General features: G+C 41.3%; 2 protein-coding genes across 6 annotated transcripts in view; one reads left to right on the top strand and one right to left on the bottom strand.

The window, feature by feature from the left end:
* The window catches only part of MAPK6 (mitogen-activated protein kinase 6), a 46,812-nt gene extending 44,368 nt beyond the window's left edge, over positions 1 to 2,444 (top strand). For all 5 annotated transcript variants that reach the window (XM_089907198.1, XM_022579505.3, XM_022579507.3 and 2 more), the window contains exon 6: positions 87 to 2,444. In XM_089907198.1, the coding sequence (XP_089763324.1) occupies positions 87 to 1,188 (1,102 nt within the window). In that variant the 3' untranslated portion in view covers positions 1,189 to 2,444. The remainder of the gene's footprint in view (positions 1 to 86) is intronic.
* Positions 1,619 to 27,742, bottom strand: part of BCL2L10 (BCL2 like 10) — a 161,926-nt gene continuing 135,802 nt past the window's right edge. Inside the window, 1 exon segment of the mRNA XM_089906239.1 lies at positions 1,619 to 27,217. Within this exon segment, the coding sequence (XP_089762365.1) occupies positions 27,204 to 27,217 (14 nt within the window). The 3' untranslated portion in view covers positions 1,619 to 27,203.

The raw sequence follows: 27,742 nt of genomic DNA, 5'->3' as shown, positions 1-27,742 counted from the left end.
CAGTGTTTTGATCTAAAAGGCACGCAAGTGAATTTGAAAATGAAATCATACACCTGGACTAAGATTAATGTATTAATTTTTTTCAGGTACCATGATTGTCAGTTTTCAGAGCATGATTGGCCTATACATAACAACTTTGATATTGATGAAGTTCAGCTCGACCCAAGAGCTCTGTCTGATGTCACTGATGAAGAAGAAGTACAAGTCGATCCTCGAAAATATTTGGATGGAGATCGTGAAAAGTATTTGGAGGATCCTGCTTTTGACACCAGTTACTCTACTGAGCCTTGTTGGCAATACTCAGATCATCATGAAAACAAATACTGTGATCTGGAGTGTAGCCATACTTGTAACTACAAAACGAGGTCATCATCATACTTAGATAACTTAGTTTGGAGAGAGAGTGAAGTTAATCATTACTATGAACCCAAGCTTATTATAGACCTTTCCAATTGGAAAGAACAAAGCAAAGAAAAATCTGATAAGAAAGGCAAGTCAAAATGTGAAAGGAATGGATTGGTTAAAGCCCAGATAGCTCTAGAGGAAGCGTCACAGCAACTGGCTGAAAAAGAAAGGGAAAAGAATCAGGGATTTGACTTTGATTCGTTTATTGCAGGAACTATTCAACTTAGTTCACAACATGAGCCTACTGATGTTGTTGACAAATTAAATGACTTGAATAGCTCAGTGTCCCAACTAGAATTGAAAAGTTTGATATCCAAGTCAGTAAGCCGAGAAAAACAGGAGAAAGGAATGGCCAATTTGGCTCAATTAGAAGCCTTGTACCAGTCTTCTTGGGATAGCCAGTTTGTGGGAGGTGGGGAGGACTGTTTTCTCATAAATCAGTTTTGTTGTGAGGTAAGGAAGGATGAGCAAATTGAAAAGGAAAACACTTACACCAGTTACCTGGACAAGTTCTTTAGCAGGAAAGAGGATACTGAAATGCTAGAAACTGAGCCGGTAGAGGATGGGAAGCTTGGGGAGAGAGGAAATGAGGAAGGATTTCTGAACAACAGTGGGGAGTTCCTCTTTAACAAGCAGCTTGAATCCATAGGCATCCCACAGTTTCACAGTCCAGTTGGGTCACCACTTAAGTCAATACAGGCCACATTAACACCTTCTGCTATGAAATCTTCCCCTCAGATTCCTCATAAAACATACAGCAGCATTCTGAAACATCTGAACTAAAACACTCAGCAGACATTTCTTTTTGTATTCTTCATGAAATGTGTTTTGTCTTCTTTATTACTAGTGTTTAAGTCATTTTTTTACTTGAATCAGATGGTATCATTTAGAAAGGATATTTTCTTGGTTTTTAAAATCCAGACTTTTTTTCTACATGTGAGATGGTTTTCGTTTTAACTGGCATGTCGTTTGCACACAAAAATAAAGAATAGAGCAAAATAATGCAATGCAGGAGGAGACAAAAGAAATGCACTAAGACAAGGAAAAAACATTCTCTCATAGAACAATGATCTGTTTTACAGGAAACAAAAATCTTGCCTTGAAATTTACACAGTGAGACTGTACATAATTGCATGAAAATATCTATTTTTTTCCTAAAACATTTTTCATTCATGAGTATTTTCAAGTTTTTCATACTGTACACATTTCTTAAAAACACATGATACCAGCAGCAACTGAAAATGAATGCCGAATTTGGTACACATGTGTTATCTACCTCAAGGTAACAAAAGTATGTGGCAAAACATATACCACCCATAGTGCTTCACAATATGCACTTCTATTTAGCCAGCGTTTATTGTAGTAAACTATTCTTAATAAGATTCACTCACCGTTTATAAATGTTCTGGTATGCATTCTTTATAGTGAAGTGTTACTACATCACATCTTATTTATTTTAGCAAATCAGTATATTTTCTGTATTTAATTATAAAAAGTTAACGTAGTTTTTGAAATTTATTTGCGAATACACTTTTTCCATTTGGCACTATGGTTTGTTGCCTACTTAGCTGAATATATAATGTCAGCTTATCCTAAGGCTGTCCATGTACTTAATTTACTTAAGTATTCATTTTAAGTAAAGCGCTCACTGTGTATAGGAATTTGTATTTTGGAGGTGCTTGATCTATCTACAAAGAAAAATTAGGAATTACTTTATTATAAAATGCTCCTAGAAGTCTTAATTTTGTTTAAGAAAAAGAACTGTAATGTTAGACTTGTGTGCATGGAAGTAATTAAGGTACATCATTATTGTAGTTTAAAAGTTGTACATGATAAGACATATTTTGTTTTTACTGTATGTTTTTACTGAATGATCTATTCCCCATCCCAAGGCAAGCATGAATAAAATTAGGTTAAATGTAGCATGTGGCATCGCAGTCTCTTAGAATTTGTTTCATCTATTTTATTTTATTGAATACTGTCTGTATCTTTGGTTATCCTGTTTGAAGAAAAAGGACAAATAAATCATGGCCGGCAAATATGGCTCTTGTTAACTCTTTAGGTAATGAAAATAATTACCTGCTAGAATGAAAACCACTAGCAGAATCTCATCTAATTCCACTTTTCAGCATCTTTGAATCGTGGCTACAGTTGAAACTGTGTTAGGCCAAAAGACTTAAAACTCTTCATCTCCACACAAAAATCTCTTGTTGACTTAACCTCACACATTAAAATAGAATAAGACCTTCATAGATTTCAAAACTTATGTAAGATGTGTGTGGAAGCTTTGAACTATGCAGCTGGAGGAAGCTCCTTTAAATGTATTTGCTCTACAATACACCATCTTTCCTTTGCTCAAGAACTTACCCATTTACCTATCCAAATATAACCATTCTTCCTTTAACCTCACTTTTCTGTTTTGTCTTCCATTCCTGTTTTGTACAAAGCCAGTTCTCTTAATATCTGGACTTCTACCTTTCCACTGACCTATTTATTAATTTCATCTGGATTCACAAAGGTTTTAAAAATGCATATATTTTCAATGAATTCAGTGATTTCAATGAATATCGTTGTGAATTTAAATGTATATTCAAGTTACCTTAAAAAGACAAGCTCTTAGAGGAAAAGCTTTCAGTTTTTCACCCTTGCATATGATGTTAGTTGTGGATTTTCATATGTAGCCTTTATTATGTTGAAGTAATTTCCCTCTGTTCCTATTTTGTTGAGTTTTTTAATCATGAAAAGGTGTTGAATTTTTGTCAAATGCTTTTTCCATATTAATTGAGATAGTCATGGGGGTTTTGTCTTTTATCCTGAAAATGTGCTATATTACATTGATTTTCATATGTTGGTTGATTCTTATATTCCAGGAATCCCACCTGTTTATAATGTTAATTCTTTGTGCTGTTGAATTCAGTTTGCTAGTATTTTTTTTTAGCATTTTTATATCAGTACTCATCAGGTATATTGGTCTGTAGTTTTATTTTCTTAGATCTTTGTCTGATTTTGGCATCAGGATAATGCTGGCCTCAGAATGAGTTTGGAAGTATTCCCTCTTCAGTTTTTTGGAAGAGTTTGAGAAGGATTGATATTAATTCTTCTTTAAATATTAGGTGGACTTCTCCAGTGAAGCCATGTGGTCCTGGGCTTTTCTTTGTTGGGAGGTTTTTGATGATGGATTAAATCTCCATTTCTTCACAGTTCACTCTTCCAGGTTGCATGTTTCTAGAGATTTATCCATTTCTAGGTTATCCAATTTGTTGGCATACAGTTGTTCATTATAGTCTCATATGATCCCTTTTTAATTTCTGTCTCTTTCATTTCTGATTTATGTTGACTCCTTTCTCTTATTCTAGCAAAGCATTTGTTAAATTTGTGTATCTTTTCTATTTCATTTATTTCTGTTCTAATTTTCCTTTGATAACTTTGGGTTTAGTTTTTTTTTTTCCTAGCTCCTTGAGGTGTACAGTTAGATTGTTGATTTGAAGCCTTTTATTGTTTGTTTTTAATGGACTTTATTTTTTAGGGAAATTTTAGGTTCACAGCAAAATTACGCATAAGGTACAGAGATTTCTGATATACCTACTGTCCCCACACATGCACAGCTCCCCCATTGTCAATATCCCCCACCAGAGTGGTACATTTGTTATAATTGATGAGCATAACGTTGACACAACAGTATCAGCCTAAGTCCATAGTTTGCATTAATTAGGGTTTACTCTTGATACTGTACATGCTGTAGGTTTGGACAAACGTATAATGATGTGTCCACCATCGTATCATACAGAGTAGTTTCACTGTCCTAAAAATCCTGTGTGTTTTGCCTACTCATTCTTCCTCCACTCCTGCCCTGTCCCAAAACCAATACAACCGCTGATCTTTTTACTCTCCATACATAGTCTTGCCTTTTCCAGGATGTTATATATTGAAATCATATAGTATGTAGCCTTTTCAGACTGGCTTCTTTTACTAAGTAATACGCATTTGTCCACTTGATTTTGTCTCATAAGTCCTTTAGGCTTTCTTCTTTTGTCCTTTTTGTTTGTTTCTCTGACTTGATAATGTCAGATGAACTGTGTTCGAGTTCACTGATTCTTCTGCTTGATCAAGTCTGTTGTTGAGCCCCTCTTGTGAATTTATAGTTTCTAAACTTTGTTGTATCCTTACTTTGTTCATGCATTGTTTTCCTGATTTTGTGTGTTGTTTATCTGTGTTCTCTTGTAGCACATTGAGCTTTATTTATTTATTTATTGACGGTACACAGGCCTCTCACTGCTGTGGCCTCTTCCGTTGCAGAGCACAGGCTCCGGACGCGCAGGCTCAGCGGCCATGGCTCACGGGCCCAGCCGCTCTGCAGCATGTGGGATCTTCCCAGACCGGGGCACGAACCCGTGTCCCCTGCATCGGCAGGCGGACTCTCAACCACTGCGCCACCAGGGAAGCCCGTCATTGAGCTTCTTTAAGATGATTATTTTGAACTATTTGTCAGGTAATTCATAGATCTCCATTTCATTTCCTTTCAGTATATGGCGATTTATTTCTTTGGGTCATGTTTCCGTGTTTCTTCATGTGTCTTGTTATTTTTTGTTCTGATTTTTGCATCTGAAAAAGCAGGTGCTTCTACCTATCTTTACAGACGGGCTTGTACTGGGGAGTAATCTCACCAATCGTCCCAGCTAGAGATTCTCAAACCTTTTATAGGATTGTGTAATCTCAGTACTTGTGTGTGTTGCTACACGCCCCCCCCCCAACCCCTCATCCCCCAGCTAAGTTTCTTTTCCAGGAGGTTGTCGTCTCTTGCTTTGTCCGATGTCTGTCCCAGGTACTGCAGGTTCTCTGGTGCTGCACCAATTCCCTGAGCTCTCTTTTGTTCTCAGCGGCCCCCAGGCAGCCAAAGTGGTGCTTTGAGTCAGGCCAGACTGCGATCAATCTCTTGGGCAGCCCCCCAAAACCTGGAACATTGGTTGATTGTTCTAGTCCTCCCTGCCCCTCCCAAAGGAGAAGCTTCAAAGTGGGCTTCCCCTCCCAAGCATGAGCGGTGCTGGCTTGAGGAAGGGGCTGACATGGTTGAAACAAAACTTTTTCAAATGACTCACTTCATTGTGTCTGTTCTTGGCTTTGAGATTGTCTGGGGGTTCTGTGACTTCTTAACTGGGATCTGGAGTACTCATAAAGGCTTTTTGGACCATGTATTTTTAAAGTCGGTTTTTCTATGGGGCAGTGAGGTCTAGAGGTTTTCTATTCTGCCATTTTGCTTATGTCCAAAAATAATTTACCTTTTAAATGACTAATTCTAACTTAGAGGAATGTTCCAGGTGTTGGCTTGGCATCACAATTTTTAGAGCTATTTCTGAATCTTAGATATTAGGTTTAATCTGGAAACAGCAACACCCCCCCCACACACACACATACACACTTTTTTGGTTATTATTTAAATAAGATTTCAAGCACGTGGGAAAACTGTAAAATTTTTTTAAAGCACGTATAGATACTGAAGCTGTGCACCTCAGATTGGGACTTGAACCCATGCTGTCAGGACTCGAACCCAGCCAAAACCCTGATTGCGACTTGAACCCGGCCAAAACCCACAGTCTTCCAACTGACATCACACACCTGGTTTTAGGACTTAAGGAAACTCAGCTTCTTGATGTCACATTGCAGAAAGAATTCAGTGAGAGACAAAGTGATAGGTAAGAAGTGGATTTATTTAGAGAGAAACACTCCACAGAGTGTGGGCCATCTCAGAAGGTGAGAAAGGCACCAGGGTATGGGGTTGTCAGTTTTTATAGGAGTGGGTAATTTCATAGGCTAATGAGTGGGAGGAGTATTCCAGCTATTTCAGGAAGGGGTGGGGATTTCCAGGAATTGGGCCACCACCACTTTTTTTTTTTTTTTTTTTTTGCTGTATGCTGGTCTCTCACTGTTGTGGCCTCTCCCGTTGCGGCGCAGGCTCAGCAGCCACGGCTCACGGGCCCAGCCGCTCCGCAGCATGTAGGATCTTCCCGGACCGGGGCACGAACCCGTGTCCCCTGCATCGGCAAGCAGACTCTCAACCACTGCGCCACCAGGGAAGCCCCCACCGCCCACCTGTTGATCCTTATGGTCAGTCTTGGAACTGTCATGGCACCCGTGGGTGTGTCATTTGGCTTGCTGATGTGTTACAGTTAATGTATACTGAGGCTCAAGGTCTAGTGGAAGTTGACTTGCCATCTTGGACCCATTTGGTTCTAATCAGTTTATGTCACTTCCTTGGGGTATGTCATTCTTTCAAAGGTTGTGCCTTGCCTCCTTCCCTCCTGTTTCAATACCACTTGCTTTATCAGTTCATTTAATGTCCATTTGCATCAGATAAACACCTACAGATACAATTGAATCCCTCTCTTTGACCCTCCCACATCTCATTTCCCTACCTCCCTCCTCAGAGGTAGACAACTGTTCTGAATTTTGTTTATCATTCTCATGCACAGTTTTATACTTTTGACACAGGAGGGAAGGGGGCAGGGCACAACCTTTGAAAGAATGACATAGCCCAAGGACATGACATAAACTGATGGGTCCAAGGTGGCAAGTCAACTTCCACTAGACCTTGAGCCTCAGTATACATTAACTGTAACACATCAGCAACCTAAATGACACACCCACAGGTGCCATGACACTTCCAAGACTGAACATAAGGATCAACAAGTGGGCGGTGGCCCAATTCCTGGAAATCCTTACCCCTTCCTGAAATAGCTGGGATACTCCTCCCACTCATTAGCCTATGAAATTACCCACTCCTATAAAAACTGACAACCCCATACCCTGGTGCCTTTCTCACCTGAGATGGCCCACACTCTGGAGTGTTTCTCTCTAAATAAATCCACTTCTTACCTATCACTTTGTTTCTCACTGAATTCTTTCTGCAATGTGACATCAAGAACCTGAGTTTCTTTAAGTCCTAAAACCAGGTGTGTGATGTCAGTTGGAAGACTGTGGGTTTTGGCCGGGTTCAAGTCCCAGCACGTGGGTTCAAGTCCCAATCTGAGGTGCACGGTTTCACTTTTACTAATGATTTTGTAAGCTTGTAATATTGCATGTTTTAAAATCTCATGGCATATTCCTATTTTTTCAACTTATGTTTTTCACTCAACATGTCTCTGAAATTTATGTTGATATATGTAGCTCTAATTCCATTTTAATTGCTGTGTTGCAGTGTATCCATTTTTTTTCTTCTTTTGGGGTCAAGGGCTCAGTAGTTGCAGCATGCGGGCTCTAGAGCATGTGGGCTTAGTTGCCCCGCAGCATGTGGGAATCTTAGTTCCCCAACCAGGGATCAAACCCATGTCCCCTGCATTGGAAGGTGGATTCTTAACTACTGGACCATCAGGGAAGTCCTATCCACTTTTTAAATGACACTTGTTTTTAAAATTTTGCTGCTACAAACGCATTTGCAAGTGAGAATTCTTGTAAACATGTATAAGAGTGTCTTTAGGGTATATATCTAGAAGTAAAATTGCTGGGTCACAGAGAATGCATATCTTCAAGTCTATGAGATGCTACATTGCTGTCCAAAAGTGAGCATATTGATTTACATTCCTGCGACCATATGAGAGTTCCTATTCATCCACATCTTCCCAAATAAGAAACCAGGTATTTTCTATTCAATTAACCTTACCAGGCTTGCTGTGTTTAGTTTACTTTAACTACAGTAGGAATTGGAATTTCTAATGCCAAACAACTTCATGACAAAGTCATGAGTGCACCTTAGGGATCCTTATGCAGCCACTTCGATGATGATGATGATGAGATAGTCTTGTTTCTTATTTCCTGCTGCAGTTGCTGCAGCTTGGGAACAGGTGGTTTGTATCATAAAGACTGAGCCAGTTATATATAAATTTATACTGGGGCCTACATCTGAGGAGTAAAAAGAGCATTATGAATCAAACTTTTTAAAATAAAATTCAATATGGTATCACCTTTGCTTCTAGGTTAAAATAGTGTAGGTTCTGCATAATATTCCTTACAAAATTATTTAAAAGTATTGTTTTCCATCATATGCTATGGTGTGTAGCACATTTAGTTAGTGGGCTGGTTGTCATGTTCTCTGACTGAACTGCTCACCTAATCTTGGCCTTTTCAGTTCCCATTTACTGTTGAACTCAAGTCAAGTAGATGCTCTACCCTAAATGGGTTTATCATGTATCTAGTATTAGTAATTATAGTTTTACCATATGCCTGTTCATATTAGGATTGCTTACTATTCAAATCTATTATCTCATTAAAATCTAGATAGAGAAGAAAGGGGACAAATTGGGAATTGGGAGATCAGAGTTCTGGATCCACTTTCACCACTAACTCACTCTCTGTCACTGGATGGCACTTATCTCTATGGGCCTAAGGTCCTTGTTAACTTAGAAGATGCAAATTACTTGAGCCTAACAATACAGCCTACCTGGGACAACTCTGAACAGGACAGCACCTTGTTGAATTCTAACCCACTATAATAGCCACGATGATTAGCGTTTACCAGTATATACTGCTTATAGCTCTTATTTCTATAATAGCTGCATTGGACTGAGTGCATTAATGTGCCTTTTAAGCAGATTAAGAATGGAATTTGTGTTCAGTGTGTTCAGTTCCTGCATTTGGTGGAAGAAAAGAAAAGTATTGGAAGCCCAAAGTTGTTTACCTTTGAAAGAGCATTGTGAACTCACCAAGCTCTTTCCTGGTAGTGCCTCGGCCAGGCTCCTTAAATAAACCAGGTAAAGAAAAGGATATTTATGAGCTCTTCCAATGCTTAGTATGTAACAAGTATCTTACACAAAAGACATTTGATTACCCATGTTGGAACACTCTCAGTTCCAGTGCAGAGGTCTAACAACCAAATTCCGTTGGATTTGCATGCTCCTCTTGATGCCTTGGTATAATACGGTGGCAGTGTTACAAATCTAACAAATCTAGCTAAGCAGAATACTTACCTTGCATTACAACCGTCTGCATCTGCAATGCCTTGCTTAGCTCTTGGTGCTGCTGCAGTAGGGTGAGTGTGTTGCTGTGTCAGATCCTGGGTTTCTGACTTCAAACTCCAACTTGGATCCAAATTTGTCTGTATACTTGGACTCTGCTTCCACTTGTGCTTACTACTCCCACACCCACCTAACTTGAACCTCTGAGATGACTTCAGCTGCCTACTGAGACATTGAAACTTGCAGTATCGCTCATTCTTTAAGCTTAAACTCGTGCTGCAGAGTCAGATCCAAACTAAGCTTAAAACCGTGTTCTACTGCTTACCAGCCATGTGTAGGTTATTCACCCTTTTGATTTTCCTCATTTGTAAAATAGGGCTAATGACACCTAATTCTTGGGGTTGTTGTAAAGATCAAATGAGATGTTGTACTCAAAGCCTTCTCATATTTCATAAATTATCCTTGCTCTTGTCCCGTTTGAATTACTGCCTTTGCCTCCCAAACTGGACTGAAACTCTGAACTCTGACCTTGACTTTGCTTTCAGTATTGCATCCCCTTATCTAAGTATCTTAACATCCGGCCTTGACTTACAGATGGCATTCTGTTCTAGTCATACTGCTCATCAGCTCTGCCCAACTCTTGGCTCCATTTTTTGATCCTTCCTCATCAGCCCAGACCTTGGCCTGAAGTACTTCAGCACAGGCAGCTCTCACTCAGATCCATAACGACTAGACTGAGTTCATGTCCACTTTCTGTGTTTGATGTAAATAGTCTGCATTGCCTCCCCGCTCCCCATCCCCCCGGAGGACAAGCAACTTCATTTGGAAGCCAAAAGCCTAGGAGTCATTTTGTACTTTCTCTGAAAACCCACATCCAATCCCTCAGTGAGCCTTATGGCGATATCCAAAATCTGACCACTTCTCACCATCGTCATTGTTGCTACATGATCTAATCCACCATCTGTCTGCTGGACTACAGCCATAGTCTCTTTACTGGTCTCCCTGGATCCCCTACAGTTTATTCTCCATACAGCAGCCAGAGTGATCCTTTTAAACCATAAGTCAGACCATGTCACTCCTCTAGTTACTCAAAATCTCAATGACTCCCTTCCTTAGAGTAAATGTGAGTTTTTACCAAGGCCTACGAGGCACCCCTCCACCACTCCTTCTCAAGTTCACGTGGCTCCAGCCACATGGGCTCCCACTGGCTCCCACCTTAGGCTGTTTACTACCTCTTCCTTCTGCCTGGAAAGCTTTTGGCCCAGAGAGCTGCATCCCTTTCTCCTTCCCTTCTCGGAAATTTCTGTTCGAATGTCACCTTATCACAGAGGCTGTGCCTGACCAATGTATGTAAAATAACACACATCCGTTACTCCTATACGCCTGCCATGCTTAATTTTTCTTTCCAGCGCGTACAACAACATGTTACATCCCGATTTTATATTGTCTCTCTCCCTCCACTTAGACCATAAGCTCCTTGAGAAAAGGACTTCATCGTTTTTTTTCACAGCTGTATCCCCAGCCCCTAACACAGTACTTGGCACGTAATAAGCTCTCAATATTTGTTGAATGAATGAAGGCATGAAGGAAATGAATGATGACTGCTGTTTTCTAAATTCTTCTGTATTGATGGGACTCAGGGGCAGTGAGGCTCTATTGATATTTCTGGGGTTCGCTTGATAGTTTTGAGGTTAAGTTATAGTGTTCATGGATCTCCAACTTTTCTGTGATTTGCAGCAGGGAGTGTGTAACTTTGGGGTTCCTGTGACTGTGACTCTCCAGAACCAGCAAGCTCTAAGCCGCAGTCCCAAGAGCAGTTAGAAATTCTCAAAAAATGTCTGGTCCAGCATGTTCATTTTCTGAACTGCATTTTCAAATGTCAGTGCAGTTTAGGTTAATGACTGCATTACTCCTGACTCAGCTGCTTTCCTATTATCCTGTTCTCTTTGTTGGAATGACTATACCTGTAAGGGTTGCGCAATATGTTCGTGACCCAGTTAAGCCAGTGCAAAGTGGTTTATTTTTTAACTGCCTCTGTGCTATTCCTGTTAATTGTAACGCTGCCAAATGAGCCAGATGTAGATTACATGTTTAGTTAAGGATCTTTGGCAACAGGAAGCATGCTAACCTTTGAAAAATTTTCAGGATTCAGGGTGACTCATGGAGCCCAAGAACTGGGCCTCAGGAAGAACCGGAACCAGGCCGGAGGGCACCAGCAGCCCGAGGAGGGTTAGGCTGTTTCTCAACTCTGCCTCATTCTAGACCAGCCAGGCTTCCTGGCCCAAAGATAGCTGCTCATAGCTCCAACTTCAAATGTAACTGCTCCGGCTTTCCAGAATTCTTCTGTCTGGCTGTCCATCCCTCTAACTATTTCCTTCACCTAAGTCAAAGTTTCTCTGGAAAAAAATCATATTGCCCCACCTCTACTTAACTATGACCAGCTGGCAGTGTTGTGTTGAGGAAACAGTGCTGCCAGAAGTCAATTCTAGTTAATGGAGGCAGGTGGGGGATTGTTTTTAGCTGGCTGTCCCCAGTATGCCTGCAACACATGGTAATAAACTACCTCTTTCCTCTTATATTTTAGTCACCTTTCTATAATTCTGAAGGGCAATGCTTTTCCAACTGGACCCACTGGAGTCCTCCAGGCATTGATTCCACTGGCTTGTCTCTTGTTGGGTTCATCAGAACAATCTATAGCTTTATCAGTCTCAATTCTTTGACTTGTGTATAGTGTTTGATGATTTTTAGAGTGTACTTCTTGTTTTTTTTGCGGTACGCAGGCCTCTCACTGTTGTGGCCTCTCCCATTGCAGAGCATAGGCTCCAGACGCGCAGGCTCAGCGGCCATGGCTCACAGGCCCAGCCGCTCCGCGGCATGTGGGATCTTCCCAGACCGGGGCATGAACCTGTGTCCCCTGCATCGGCAGGCGGACTCTCAACCACTGCACCACCAGGGAAGCCCTAGAGTGTACTTCTATACTTCATGTGAGTTTCACAATAACCCAATGAAGTCAAGCAGACCAGGTATTATTATCCCCAGTTGCAAGTTAAGGATGCAGAAAGAGAAATTAAGTAACTAGCCGAGTTTTGGACAGTGGTGGAATCAGGACTAGATTCAGGCCACCTAATTCTTAGGTGTTTTTTCAGGTTTTTTTTATTAGAATAAAAATTTCCTTAAATCCTCTGCTGTCACACCATTTAATATATTTCTTTTTTGTTGGTGGTATTAATTACTAAATTACTGATAAAGCAATTTCTTATTTTTAATTTTAAAATATGTATATATGTTCTTTTAATTTTTATACATCTGTCACTTAATTATCATTAATTATAATTCTTAAAATTATGTTTATTCATTGTGAGATAATAGAAATATATATGTTGGTCTCTGCTCCTGGTTCCTGGCACAGAGTTTTTAAAATCCTTGTAATTTCCTAAGTGATAGACCACTAGGAGCATCTTTTGTTCTAATATTTGGTCTTTGACCCCAGTTCTGCCACAGAGTTCCTAAATCCCTTGGAATCTCCTGGGTGATAGCAGTGTCTTTTGTTCTAATGAAGTGACCCTTGGTGGGCTCCTAGATGGGGGCTGGTCACCAGAAAGACCAAGCCATGCTTAAAGTTTTCAGCCCTACTCTCCATTCTCCAGAGATGGGGGAAGGGCTGGAAATGGAGTTAATGATGGATTGTATTTATGTGATGAAGCCTCCATAATAATCCTAAAAGTATGGGATTCAGAGAGCTTCCAGGTTGATGAACATCTGTACATACTGGGAAGGTGAATCACCCAGCTACACGGGGAAGAAACTCCTGTGCTCAGGATCCTCTCAGACTTCACCTTATGTATCTCTTCATTTGGCTGTTTGTCTGCATCCTTCATCACATCCTTTATTATATAATAAACTTGTAAGCATAAGTAGGTGTTTCCATGAGTTCCATGAGCTGTTCCAGCAAATAATTAAATCCAAAGGGGAGAAGGTCATGGGAACCCCTGATTTGTAGCCAAGTCAGACAGAAGTTGCAGGTAACCTGGGACTGACTGCTTGTGATTGGCATCTGAAGAGGAGGGCAGTCTCAGATCCCCTTAACCTATGGGATCTGATGCTATCTCTGGGAAGACAATGTCAGAATTGAGTTAAATTATGCGATCCCCAGCTGGCGTTGCAGAATTGGAAATCCCCCCAACATGTGTCAGACTGTCGTGAGTGTGACAGTAGTGTGAGGGTAAGGAAAAACATTATGTGTTTCACACACAGTTGTGTAAGTTATGATTTACCAACACATTATGTCTATGGCTTATTATCTTCTGGAATATAAGCTTCATGAAGGTAGGGATCTTTGTCAGAGTTGTTCACTGATGTACCTCAACACCTAAAACAGGGCCTGCATATAGTAAATCCTCAAATATTTGTTGAATCTATTTTTGTTTTAACACAAATACATAAATGTAATTTCACACATTTTGAGTACATTTTATTTTCTTTGCTTGGTTCTCCCCAGTTGTCTACTTCCTCTCTCTCTCAGAAAGCCCCACCATACATGCCTGGTAATCATATGTATCCTTACAGAGTATACCTATAGTATATACAGACAGATAGATATAGATATACACACAAATGCAAATATACTTTTAGAGTTTAAAAAATGATTGTTTTTCAAACATGTCATATTGTTGGAATAAACTTCCTTGTCCATATTGCTTTAAGACAGGGAACCTACCTGACTCAATTATTTAGCTACCTTCATGCACAATGGGAGAAAAGACAAAGGAGTTCTAAGACTTCTAACAAATTAGAATGTTACCTTATATACCATCTGGACTCACAGATGTCATTTGAGCTCTGTTGTCCATAACGATCAATTAGCATAATAGAACTTTCAAGGTTCAAGTGCATGTTTCACAAAGAATACGTTAAAATTTTGAAGTCCTGATGTCTCAAAGAGACACATTCGTGATTACTAAGTATGTGACTTAGGAGTTCATTTTTATATATGTTTCCATCACCAACTCTCTTAACATTATCTTCTAAACGGCTTCATTGTTTAGAAACTATCTCCTTTTGCACCCACATCACCAGTCTGTTCAACCGGTAAGCAGAAAGGCATGAGGACGTTCTTCTATTTCTGTTTTTTTAAACAACTAATAAAAACTCATTGAAAAATTAGAAAATGCAGATAAGCAAATGGGGAGAATTCCCCAAAACTCCATCACCTAGGTAAAACCACTGTTAATTACTATTCATATATTGTACCTTCCCTGTCACCTTCTCTGCTTCCTTATTTTCTCCTAAGGTAATTGCTTTGTTTTTCCATATTTACCAAAGTATAAAAATAATTCACAGGTATATAAAATAATTTCCTTCCCCCCCATACTCTCTCCCCTCCAAATATTCAATCCTCACAGGTAACTACCATTAACAGTTCATTGTGCATTTATCCAGAATTTTTTCTATGCATATACAAACATCTATACCATTATTTTTTCAAAATTGCCATCACGTTATACATACTGTTCTGTAACTTACTTTTTTTCTCTAGCAATGCATTTCAAGCATCTTTCTATGTCAGCAGTGATTGAGTTATGTTATTTGTTTAATGGCTGCATAGGATCTGATGGTGAGGATACATCATTTATATAACCGATTTCCTATGAATGGACATTAATTGTTTACTACTACAGACATAGCTGTAGTAAACATTCTTTGTGTGCCTTTGAAGCATTTCTCAGGATACAGTCCTAGAAGTAGAAATGCTGGGACAAAATTCTGCTTATGCTGAACATTTCAAAAATTCCCCAGGGCTGACTTTCAGTCTGTCTGCCTCAGTGTGGGAGGCTGGTTATTCTCAGCTGGTGCTTCTCACTTAGACTGTGCCGTACCCATTGAAAAGGTTTTGCAGGTCACTCCTGGACACCAAATTGCCCTCCAATTGGCTGCACTAATTTACACTCACTGTTTCTCCACACGAGTGCCCCTTTCCCCACACTCTGGCCGGCACTGCATGTTACTGGGGAGTTCATCTTTTTCCTAATGATTTTAAAGACTATTCTCTAAATATATTTGTTTCTCATGTTGCAAAAGTTATTCATATATATTTAAATTTTATAGTGTCTTTCTACATGGAAGATTATTTATTCCAATGTACTCAATCTGTCAATATTGTCCTTTATGTATTCCTAGTTCTGTATCATACTTAGAATGGCCTTCCCCACACCCAAATTATTGATCCAGTCTTCTATATTTTCTTTTATTTTTAAGGGTTAGTTTACATTTATATATTCAATCCACCTCAGATTATTTATCAGCTTAATTTTGATATAATTTGCATAACATACAATTCACCTTTTCTTAAAGTGCACAATGAAATGCTTTTTACTATATTCACAGGGTTGTGCAACCATCACCACACTCTAATTTCAGAACATTTTATCTCTCCTAAAGAAACTGTGTCCCATTAGCAGTCACTCCCCAATCTCCACCCCCTCTCCATTCCCCTGCAACCACTGATGTTTCAATGCATAATGTTTTCAAGGTTCATCCATACTGTAGCATGTATCAGTACTTCATTTCTTTTTTTTGCCAAATAACGTTCCATTGTATAGATACACCACAATTTGTTTATCCATTCGTCATTTGGTAGACATTTAGTTTATCTTCACTTTTGCTGTTACGAATGATGCTGCAACATACATTAACATGTGATCTTCGTGTGGAAGTATGTTTTTGGTTCTCTTGGGTATATACCTAGGAGTGGAATTGCTGGGTGATATGGTAACTCTATGTTTAATATTTTGAGAAACTGCTAAATTCTTTTCCACAGTGGCTGTACCATTTTATATTACCACCAACAATGTATGAGGGTTCCAATTTTTCCACATCTTTGCCAGTACTTGTTATTGCCTGTTTTTTTTTCCCATTATAGTCATCCTAAGTATGAACTGGTGTCTCATCGTGATTTTGATTTCCATTTCCCTAATGACTAATGATGTTGAGGTATTTTCATGTTTATATTGTATATCTTCACTGAAAAAATGTCTACCCAGATCTTTTGCCCATCTTTAAGTTGGATTGTCTTTTTGTTATTGAGTTGTGAGAGTTCTTTATGTATTCTAGGTACAAATTCCTTATCAGATATATGATTTGCAAATATTTCTCCGATTCTGTGGGTTGTCTTCTCATAGAATGAGAAAATATTCCTTCTTCTATTTTGGGGGAGAGTTTGTGAAAGATTAGTATTAGTTCTTCTTTGAATGATTGGTAGAATTCATCAGTGAAGTCATCAGGGCCTAGGCTTTTCTTTGTGGGAACTTTTAAAATTAATTACTAACTATTAGATTTATTTTTGTGCGTGATTTTAAGGTGGGACTCTAATTTAATTTTTTTCTAAATAGATAGTCAATTGTTCTAGCATCATTTACTGAATGATCTACCTATTCCTACTAATTGTAAATGCCACAGAAACTTCTTTAGACCATTTTGGATCTTGATTGCAACCTTACTCCTGATGGGGCACAAAACGAATTTGCTTTATCAGTGGCTGTAATGTTGGAGCCTTGAGAAATTCTTTGTCCTCTCAGCATGTGAGGTTGGAAAACAAAAGGGACCAGGAATGGCTCATGATTCCCCTGCCTCACCGTGAATGTGTCAGTGTGGTCTGGACTGCACACAGAGCCCACCAACACCTGCAGGCCTTTGTCCCCAGGCTGGGAGCACATCTGTGGATGCCTGCCTGCCCACACCACAGCAGAGGTCCAAGCCAGGCCAGGGGCCACCAGTCTGCTGGCCTTGCTCTTGTGGTCTGGATTCCTGCCTTTGGTGATTTCCTGGACCTGGGAGTCAGTTGGGCCCACCCATCTTTCCTGCACCTCCCTGCAGTCACATTCTTCTCAGACCTTGGACTTGGTCTTCTAAGGCACATGACTGTCCACTACTCCCTCCACACTTGGGAGCAATGAGCTGTGTTCTCTGCTTTCTTCCTGATCCAGGACATTGTGCTAATCAGCATCTCTCCTCTCCCGCCCCAGCCCCCATTACATTCTGACCCTTTCCACCTTGACTCATCCCACAGCTGCTCATGGTTCAGTATGAACATGCAGACTCAGCCATGACACCCAGGAGATTGGACCGTATACTTGATTTGACTTGATTCTGGCTCCTCCTCTCTCCCCTGATACTATTATGTATAACAGATGCATGTGAAGCCATGGGAATAAACGAGGTGGTTGAGAGCAAGAGTGAATAGTGAGAAGGGACCAAGACAAGGCCCTACGGAACACCAACATTCAGAGCCCAGAGAGGCAAGGAGCGGTCAAAGTGGAAGCTGAGAAAAAGTGACCAGAGGGGTAGATAGAAAACTGGGAGAAAAAAAAAAAAACCAGGAGAAGTGGTGCCTGAGAAGTCAAGACACGAGAAGGCTCCAGGGTGGAGGGAGAGAGCAGCAGGACCAAATGCTACCACAAGAATTTACATTAGATGCAGACTGAAAGTACACAATGGATTTGGCAACACAAAAGTCATTGGTGACTTCAGCAAACTTCCATGTCAATGATCATCTTACTCCACTGTTTAAAACCCTCAGAGCTTCCCGTTGCCCTCCAGAGAAGGTGGCCTCCACTGCAGCATCGCCTCTCACCACATCCATGCACCCACTCCAGGCTCCAGACAGGCTGAGCTGCTTGCATGGACAGATGCCACATTCTCTCTCCTGTGCTGCTCCCTCTGCCTGGAACCCTCTCCTCCTCTCAGACTCCCGTATGTCCTTCCCAAATAACTGAAGTACCATTTCCTTCAGGAAGCCTTCCCTGACCCCCAGGTTGGGTAGAGGGTGGTCCTCTTCTCTCTTCCCATCACATCGTGTATTAGGATAAGAAAGGTATGTTTTCCCCCAGGGGCATGTCTCGTCCACCTTCGTTCCCCAGTCTTCTGGTCAGGACCTGCCCCACTATGTTCCCGAGCATGCAGGGAAGCAAGCCTTGCTGATGGAAGTGGGACTGCATCCAGCTTCCCTCTGACCGGGTAAGTAAACACTTGCGAGCCAGACTGGCTGGCAGTGGTGGAATGGCTGCGTCAGCACCACGAGCCGCCGGCGTTTCTTTGCTCTTTTGTTTCATGTAGGTCAGGTTTGCTAAGAGACCCGTGGCCAGGAGTGCAATTCCTGGTAACCCCTTCCTCGGGGTCATTAAGTTGCGAAGTCTCCAGTACCAGTTCAGGTCAGAGGCTTTTCACAGCACTGTCTGTGCCTCCTGTATGTACTTGGTGTCCTCTGCCTCTGTCTGCTTCTCCACCTGCCCTCCTCCCCCAAAGCCCTTCCCTCCTCTATGTACCCATCTTTCAAGCATCTGATAAAATCATGCTTATTCACATTTGCTTCTGCATTGATGAATCTCTGCCAGATCTTCCCTTGCCCCGCAGGTCTCTTCCTCCTCACTGTGAGTTTGGCCTCTTTGGTTGAGTCATTAACTCTCCAAGGGCAAGGAGCATGTTCTTCCTCCTTGTATTTGCTGAGTCCAAACCTTCCTAAACTTGCTAACTGATTTCAAGGAAAATGGACTTTGATAATATTACTGACCAGGGAGGCAGGTGCTCTAATCTTTCGAGCCACTGTGAGCATGGTTCTTAGGTGTGGAGTTGGAATTTCGAAAAATTTACCCTTTACACATCGCTCCCTTGAAATCTGACTCCTGACTCAGGACTCAGCTGCCTCATTACTTGAAGGCAAAACTCCCCCTTGAGGAAGAATACAGTCTCCTCAGAAAGGCCAGACCCCTCATGCCTTTAAATCACACCTCCTTGCTCCTTTCAGAAAACGCTTCCTGCGGTTGAAAGGTAGAATAGCTCTGCTTTTTAAAACATGTCATGTTATATATTGTTCTATTCCTGATAATAAACTAGGCCTATTCATGTTATAAAATGTAGCAAATACAGCAAACTATAAAAAAGATAAAATAAAAAATCTCCACAATCCCACCTTCCACAGATAGCCACTGCTGACATTTTGGAGTATATTTTTTTTCTATGAAAATATGAGATATGTAAAGAGACTACATAAGGATATATATTTAGTATAGAAGTTAAAATATAAGTTTAACAGGTGAGGCCATAGACGTACTTTTGAACATAGATGTACTCCTCTTGAGAGCAGCGTGGCTAAGCCCTATGTCTTCAAGTCTTTGTGCCCCTGTTTAGCCCTGCAACCAGCCCTTGCCCCACCTCTCAGCACTCTGGCTTTCCATCCTGCTCTACTTTTGTTTTCTTCAACACTTTTCACCTTTAACCTATTACACAATTTTCTTATTTCTTATGTTTATTGGTGTTGTGTGTCTCTCCCTCACCCCCTCAATGTAAGCCACAAGAAGGCAGGACCTTGTCAGTTTTATTCAATGATGTATCCCAAATGCCTAGAGCGGTGCCAAGCACATAGCAGGTGCTCAATAACTCCTTGTGGAAGGATGCCTTAAGATTATATGCCTTCCATTTTTTTATTACTAAAAATTATAAGCATATGTAATAGAGAAAAAAGTATACTGTTACTGAACTCAGGTCTGGCTGCTCACCACTTGAAAGCCAATACTCGAGAGATGAGTGTTGACTGGAAAGGAAAAATTGCTTTATTCAGAAGGCTGGCTACCTGGGGAGAAGGCAGACTTGTGTCCAAAAACCATCTCCAGGGCTTCCCTGGTGGCGCAGTGGTTCAGAGTCCGCCTGCCGATGCAGGGGACACGGGTTCGTGCCCCGGTCCGGGAAGATCCCACATGCCGCGGAGCGGCTGGGCCCGTGAGCCATGGCCGCTGAGCCTGCGCGTCCGGAGCCTGTGCTCCGCAACGGGAGAGGCCACAACAGTGAGAGGCCCGCGTACCGCAAAAAAACAAAACAAACAAAACAAAACAAAAAAAACAAAAACCATCTCCAGGGACTTCCCTGGAGGTCCAGTGGTTAAGACTCTGCACTTCCACTATAGGGGGCATGGGTTTGATCCCTGGTGGGGGAAGTAAGATCCCACATGCCGTGTGGCGTGCCCAGAAAAAAAACAAAAGACAACTCTGAAGATTCTGCTCAACCATGAAAGTTTTTAAAGGGAGAAACATTTGGGAAGGGTGTCTTTGTTATCCTCCACTGTGTGCAGACTTTCTTCTGATTGGTTGGTGATGAGGTAACAGGGTGGAGCTCCAGGAATCTTGTGCTCAGCCTAAAGTTAACATCCTCCATCTGGGTGGAGGCCTTAGTTCCCAACAGAACTCAAAGGTATTTTGTTATGTATATTCTTTGAGGAGGAACCAGGACCCTGCCCCACAGCTGCATTATTGTTTATTGGCTGCTCCTACCTTGTCTCTGCATCCCCTCCCTTCCCTGATAAGCAACTGTCTGAATCTGACCTTTGGAACTCAGGGAAGGTCTAGGAGGCTGAAGTCTTTTTCTTACAAACAAGAAATGGGGGACATGGATAGGCTTTTGTACCTGGAAGAGTCCCACAAGGTACTGCTCATTTTTAGGATCTGACACTATCTTCAGGTACATAGTGTCAGAATTAAGTTGAATTGTAGGACATTCAGCTGGTGTCATAGAGAATTGCTTGGTGTGGGGAAAAACCTCCACACATTTGGTGACCAGAAGTCTCAGAAGTGAAGTGTTTTGTGTGAGTAGTAAAGAAGGTATACAGGAAAGAAAAACTAGTAGGGAAGTACTGTGTTTTTCCCTACTCAGGTGGAAAACTGAGTTTTTCCTTTATCATCTATCATCTGTCTATATCTATTTTGTTCTAGCTCTGACTAAGGAAAAGGTCTATATATGTAAAGCGCTAAAAAAAAAAAATCATTTCTCATTCTCTATGGAGTTTACTTTTTATAGCTCTCTTCTCCTGAAAATCTGATGAAGGTAGAATGTCAGCTATGTTACTAGGCAACATTGCTTGTGGTAAAAATGACACACTGCATCTGGACAGTGAGGACTGTGAATGAATTAGAAAGACCTGGTGTAAAGCTGTGGCTTTGAAGTTTCCTGAGAATTATGACTCTTGGAACTGGACATGTCCCTTGAGGGAACATGGAAGCAAGCTAGTCCCATAAAAATATTGCTAATATTAGGATATTGGTTTCTAACTGGAATATGAGGCTTATCTTCATTGTTTGTCTGAAATGCAAGTTTAATTGGGTATCCTGTACTTTATCTGACAACCTATGCGGGGAGGTGGTGTTGGTCTGCAAACTGGCCCCCATACATGGAACGCCAGGAGAGACAGAAGAAAGAGGCAGACCACTCCAGATTGGTAGGTGGCAGGTTTTAATAAAAAAGATAACTTACATACCAGGCTTGTCTTAGGATGCTGAAAGATGAGTAGATCGCTGCACCCGCCTGCCAGAAATTTTAAAGTTCATACAGCTTTTCCTCGGTATCCTCAGGGGATTGGTTCCAGGACCCCCGTGGATATGAAAATCCATGGATGCTCAAGTCCCTTATATAAAATGGCATAGTATTTGCATATAATGTACGTGCATATCCTCCCTTATCTTTAAATCAGCTTTAGATTACTTATAATACCTAATATAATGTAAACACTATGTAAGTAGTTATAAATACAATGTAAATGCTATGTATTCAATAGTTACCAGTCCACTGGCAAATTCAAGTTTTGCTTTTTGGAACTTTCTAGAATTTTTTTTTTCTGACTATTTTCAATCTGAGGTTGGAATACAAGGTTATGGAACCTGTAGATACAGAGGGCTGACTGCCTTAACTGGCTTCAGTCATGTATACCGTTCAGATGGTCTCAACAACACCTTACTCTCTCAAGGCTGCATCCCTGGAACAGCTCCCACTGTGGAAACGGTTGGCAAAACATACATTTTAAGGACAGGGGAGGAGGTGAGGAACCTCTGATTGCCTGGACCCAGCTCATGGGTCAACTGGCAGTCATGTTCTTTTGATGACCTCCTCGAAGGGCCAGAGGCTGGCAGTACCTAGAGAAATGCCTGCCACTGCCCTGCTGGTGGGCTATGTTTCTTGTCCTGTATCCTTATTCTAAGTGAAGTCAATGCCAAGTGTGGCCTGTTGCAGTGATTTGAGTATAAATGTTTACTAGAGTCTGAAAAGAATGCCAAAGTAGGCATTGTATCCTAGAAAGAATGATCAGCTCAGATGCAACAGTACCCTGAGGACCCAGACTCTGTTCTCAAAATACTATTTATTTAAAGGAAATGGCTGTTTCCACTGAGACAGCAAAAGTACAGGATGAACCTGGAGCAGCTTATCATACCAGGAAGCAGGACCACTTGAAGACTGCTATGTGCAGGTCAGAGAACTCAGAAGCTTGCAATGGAGTGGCTGGGATTTGCTTTTTGAAGCGATAGATTGTAAGGGAGGGTATAAATGAAAAAGGATTGGTTGTGAGCTGATAATAGCTCAAGCTGGATTTTGGGTATGTGAGGATTCATTATGTCACTTCCTCTAAATTTGTATTTTTGAAATTGTCCATAATAGAAATTTAAAAATAATAAAAAGCGGCTGTGCCACATAAAAAGGACCAAGTTGTAAAAAAAAATTGCAGGGATTTAATTGTACATAAAATTGAATAAGTAATTTTAAAATCTAGCTTCAACAGGTAAACAGCTAAGGTTGAAAGAGAATTTCAATTCTCTTCAAAAGAAGATAAGCCAAACGAACCACACTGGCAATTCTGGGATGCATGTTCCTCTGTGCTCATCTATTCTCTCCTCTGGGAGCAGAAAAGAGGCAAACCAAGTACCTTGGGTCCCCAGAAGACCCAAGCCTTCCCCATGAGCCTAGAGGCGAAGGCAACCTTCCTGTCTAGGCACATCCAGGGCCCGCATCCCTCTGCCTCACCACCAGGGGACCCTCAGAAACCCCCCACGAAGAGAGAGCCAGAATTACCAAGAATTACTGTTCGAGAGCCTCCGCTCATCTTCTCAGTGCCTGTGAAAGGAGGTCATGTTGGGAGACCAGCAGAGAGCAGGGCTGTTTCCGAGTGCACTGCTCAGGCAGCATAGATGCCAGCTCACCCGGCACAGTGTGGCAGTCAGCACAAGGTCACCCGCTGCCCTCAGCCCACCAGGTGCCTTCTCCCTACTTCACTACAGTGCCACTCGCTGTCTTTTGGCCCCTTCTTTTATTCAGTCCCCACACCCCTTGACACCTCCCCCCCCAGCTCCTTATGGAGCAGGCCCTGGTCACTAGGACAGCTGCCAACCTTGAGGGCTGTTCACAGTTACTGGAAAGCAGCTTTAAAAATATAAATAGCTGCAGTAAAGACCAGTCAGAGCTGTCAAACCACAGAAAACCCAACTTCTCTTTCCTGAAAACTGATTGCTGAGAAATAGTCTTCTCCCATTGAATAGCTACTGTGGTCTCCAGCTGTGGGAGAAACTTCAGTTCCCAAAGGTACAGAAGATCCTGTGGTGGATGATGGCCCTGAACCCCCTTTATCTGACCCTGCCTGATTTTTCAGCAGGAAATCAATTTCATAGCCAAATTGAGCCTTTTCTGGATGTACAATTGGTGCTTAATACATGGCTTTTTTGTGTGTGTGTGTGTGGTACGTGGGCCTCTCACTGTTGTGGCCTCTCCCGTTGCGGAGCACAGGCTCCGGACACGCAGGCTCAGCGGCCATGGCTCACGGGCCCAGCCGCTCCGCGGCATGTGGGATCTTCCCGGACCAGGGCACGAACCCGTGTCCCCTGCATCGGCAGGCGGACTCTCAACCACCAGGGAAGCCCAATACATGTCTTTTAAATAAAATTTACTGTTGCTTTAGCTGCTTGATTTTTTTAGGGTGATGGAAACATACAATTACAATCATGCCAAAATGCATTTGTTTCTAGAAAGCTTCAATGTCTGGTTTTTAGAATGAAACAAGCTTTATTTCTTATGCCATTCTTTTGCTCCCTGTTAAAAGTCTGATTCAAGGATGGTCTACCTTGGGAGCACAGATTACAGTGTAATTATTATTTGGGTTCAATATATATAACAGGCAAGAAGCACAAATGGATATGCCAGTATTTTAGATAAAACCAAGTGTTCCTCTGCCAGAGCTTTTAGGTCTTTTTCCTCTCTTGCTACTTTAAGAAATGCTACCCTACTGTCCAAACACTATAATTCTCTAAGCTTGTGAAGTGTGTGCAGTGGAGTTTTACATGCTTTCTCAGAACCATGACACTGATCTCTTCTCACTTCCCCCAAGCACCTTTTGTATCTCTGCCTGCTTTGATCGAGTTCCTCTTTTTTACAGAGGTTTTGAGGACACCAAGAGAGACTTGGGCACTTTTCTTTCTCAGTTTTCTCCCTTGGAGAAGACACAGTTTCACATATGACACCTATGAGCTCAAAATCTTTCATCCTCTCTGTAGAATTCAGCCAAACAAATGTGTATCAAACATCTACTGTCAGCAGGAATCTATCAGTTAGGAATAAATTTGGCTGCACGTAACAGAAAAACCAACCTACAGAGTTTTTAAAAAATAGAGATTCATTTTTCTCATATTAAAAAAATTCAGGAGACATGCAGCTTCTGGTATTGGTTCAGTGATAAAAAAATATCAGAGATATATTTTGCCTTTCCCTCATGGGTTCAAGGTAACTGTTACAGCTCCTTTTTTTTTTTTTTTTTTGGCTGCACTGCATGGCTTGTAGGATTTTAGTTCCCTGACCAGGGACTGAACCTGGGACATGGCAGTGAAAGCACCAAGTCCTAACCACTGGACAGCCAGGAGTTCCCTACAGCTCCATTTTTATCCATATGAGTCCATATTCAAGACACGCAGAAAGAAGAAGGGGTCATGCTAGCACTGTCTGTTAGGGAAGCAAAAGATTTCCCAGAAGTCCCGACAGACTTTTGCTAACACTTCTTTGGCCAGACCATGTCACATGGACACTTCCAGCTGCAAAGGCAGCTGGGAAAGCAACTTCCACAACTGGAGGACACATGTTTCCAGATTGAAAGGACTCATCTAAGTGCCCAGCACAATGGATGAAAATATACCCATATATCATTGTGAAATTTCAGGATCCTAGGGTCATAGAGAAGATCCTTCAGGCTTCTGGAGAGAAGAAAATGGGCCACCAAAAGAGGATCAGGAATCAACACTGCAAGCTAAAAGAACATGGAAGATTGCCTTTAACACTGGGAGCTAGAAGAAAATGGAGAAATGCCTCTAAAATTCTGAAGGAAAATAATTTACAATCTAGAATTTTATACCTAAAGTATTAATCAAGTGTGAGGGTGGAACTAACACATTTTCAGACATGCAAGACTTCAAATTTTTTACTTCCCACGTACTCTTTCTCAAGAAGTTACTGGAGGATGTACTTCAGCAAAATGAGGGAGTAAACCAAGAAAGAGAAAAGGCAGAGAGAGCTACAGAAACAGGAGATCTAACAGGCAATAAAAGCTAAGGGAATCCCAGGATGATGATACTGAAGGGATACTGCAGGATGACAATTTTGTACCAGGTACAGAGGGCAACCAGACCAGATTTGAGCAGGTCAGAAACCTCTAGGAGACAGTTCTTCAGGAAGATGAAATTTATAAAATACCTGATGTGAATAAATGTCTTGAGAAAAGATTTAAACAACTAGTGGAGAATTTAAGGATGGATTAATGAAAAGTTCATAGAAAGCTAATAAAAAACTAATCAAGTGAAAAATTAAGACGAATATTAACTCAAGGAAATAAAAGAAATGTACAAGAAAGGAGAAGTAATCATGGTTTGTTACATGGCTCAGCTCTGAATGGTATACAAAATCATAATAATGTAAAAAATGAATATTTAAGCAAAATTATGATATTTATTTAAGCAAAATTATTACATTGGGTGGGGGTAGGGGGACAGAAATCTCTGTGTGGCAGGAGATGGTGGGGATGAAAGAGATAAATCTTCACTATCATGGTGTGAAGACAATAGATAATATCCCAAACTGAAAATCAAGAAGTAGCAATCCAAGCATTCTGCTTAAAGATATAGAGTCAAATACCAAAAGAACCAGTTAAAAGAGTTAAAAGGAGTTGTCTCTGGGGCTGGGAAATGGCAGGAGGGGGACTAGGTACTGTTGTTTTTCTGAACAGACCTTAACTGAACTATTAGATTCTTTAAATTATGATTATATATAACTTCAAAACAAGTAAAAAAACAAATTTGACACTCATCATATTCAAATGGACATCTTTAAGTATCTTAAGATTTAATTGAAGTCATAACTGGATCAATTAACTTGATTGAGCTCAAATGGAACCGTATTATCATGAAAGGTTAACTGTCAGGTGCTCACTCACTTAATGTATTGGTTCTCAACTCTGGCTGCACATTAGAATCACCTGGGAAACTTTTAGAACCTGCTCATGCTGTGCCTCACCTAAGCCAATCAAATTGAGCCTCCAGACTGGCAGAGGCACCCCTAGTTTTACTTGAGGTGATTCTGATGTGTATCAAGTTTGAGACCCACCAGTCTAATGACAACCTGAGGAACATATTTTAAAATTTACCCTATTTCCTTTAAATGCAGCCATAGGATACTCGATCAGTGACCCCATTTCCGGAAGAAGGAGGTGAGGTAGAAGATATAAGTGAAGGCTGCTGTGCAGACCCAGCATGGAGGTGGGCCCAGGCCAGGGTAGATACCTAGGCTGTATGGAGAAGTCAAGGTCAGTGTCACTACAGTCCTAAGGTCAGGAGAGCAGTGGCCTCCATGGTCTCAACACAGGATAAGGGTGCAGGGTACAGATCACAGATTTCTTTACTTTTTCCTCTCTTTTTGCATTTTCAATTCCTGAAAGCCAAGAGATTTAAACAACTGGTGGAGAATTTCCACCAGCTGGGAGGTTTCTTCTTCATCAGGTGATCAGAGCACAAGTTAGCCAGTGACCCCTGCAAGCACAAAACACATAAAATCAAGCTCTCAAAATGATTATGCTTAGTAGATGATATGTGCAAACCGATGACCCCTTTATGATCCTGTACCTCCCTTTGGGCTGCCAGACCATCTTTTTTTTTTTTTTTTTTTTCTTTTCTTTGCGGTATGCACTGTTGTGGCCTCTCCTGTTGCGGAGCACAGGCTCCGGACGCGCAGGCTCAGCGGCCATGGCTCACGGGCCCAGCTGCTCCGCGGCATGTGGGATCCTCCTGGACCGGGGCACGAACCTGTGTCCCCTGCATCGGCAGACGGACTCTCAACCACTGCACCACCAGGGAAGCCCTCAGACCATCTTTTGTTAGTCTCGAGGCAGCATGACTTCATGATTCATTAGGTCTGCATCCTATTTTTAAAAACACGTTTTATGGACAAGCATTAGGTCAGCAGAAACGTCCTCCCCACTTGGCATTCTTCATAAATTGAATGTAGAAAACACTTGGAGGCAAGACTGTGCCAGGATATCCAGGACCCTATCAGGA

The sequence above is a fragment of the Delphinapterus leucas genome, chromosome 2 (assembly GCF_059928025.1).
Source record: "Delphinapterus leucas isolate spDelLeu-1000000601 "Yukka" chromosome 2, BTC_Dleu_Yukka2, whole genome shotgun sequence".
In the NCBI taxonomy this organism is placed as follows: domain Eukaryota; kingdom Metazoa; phylum Chordata; class Mammalia; order Artiodactyla; family Monodontidae; genus Delphinapterus; species Delphinapterus leucas.
The sequence above is the reverse complement of the archived record's forward strand: the minus strand, read 5'-3'. Positions and strand labels throughout refer to the sequence as shown.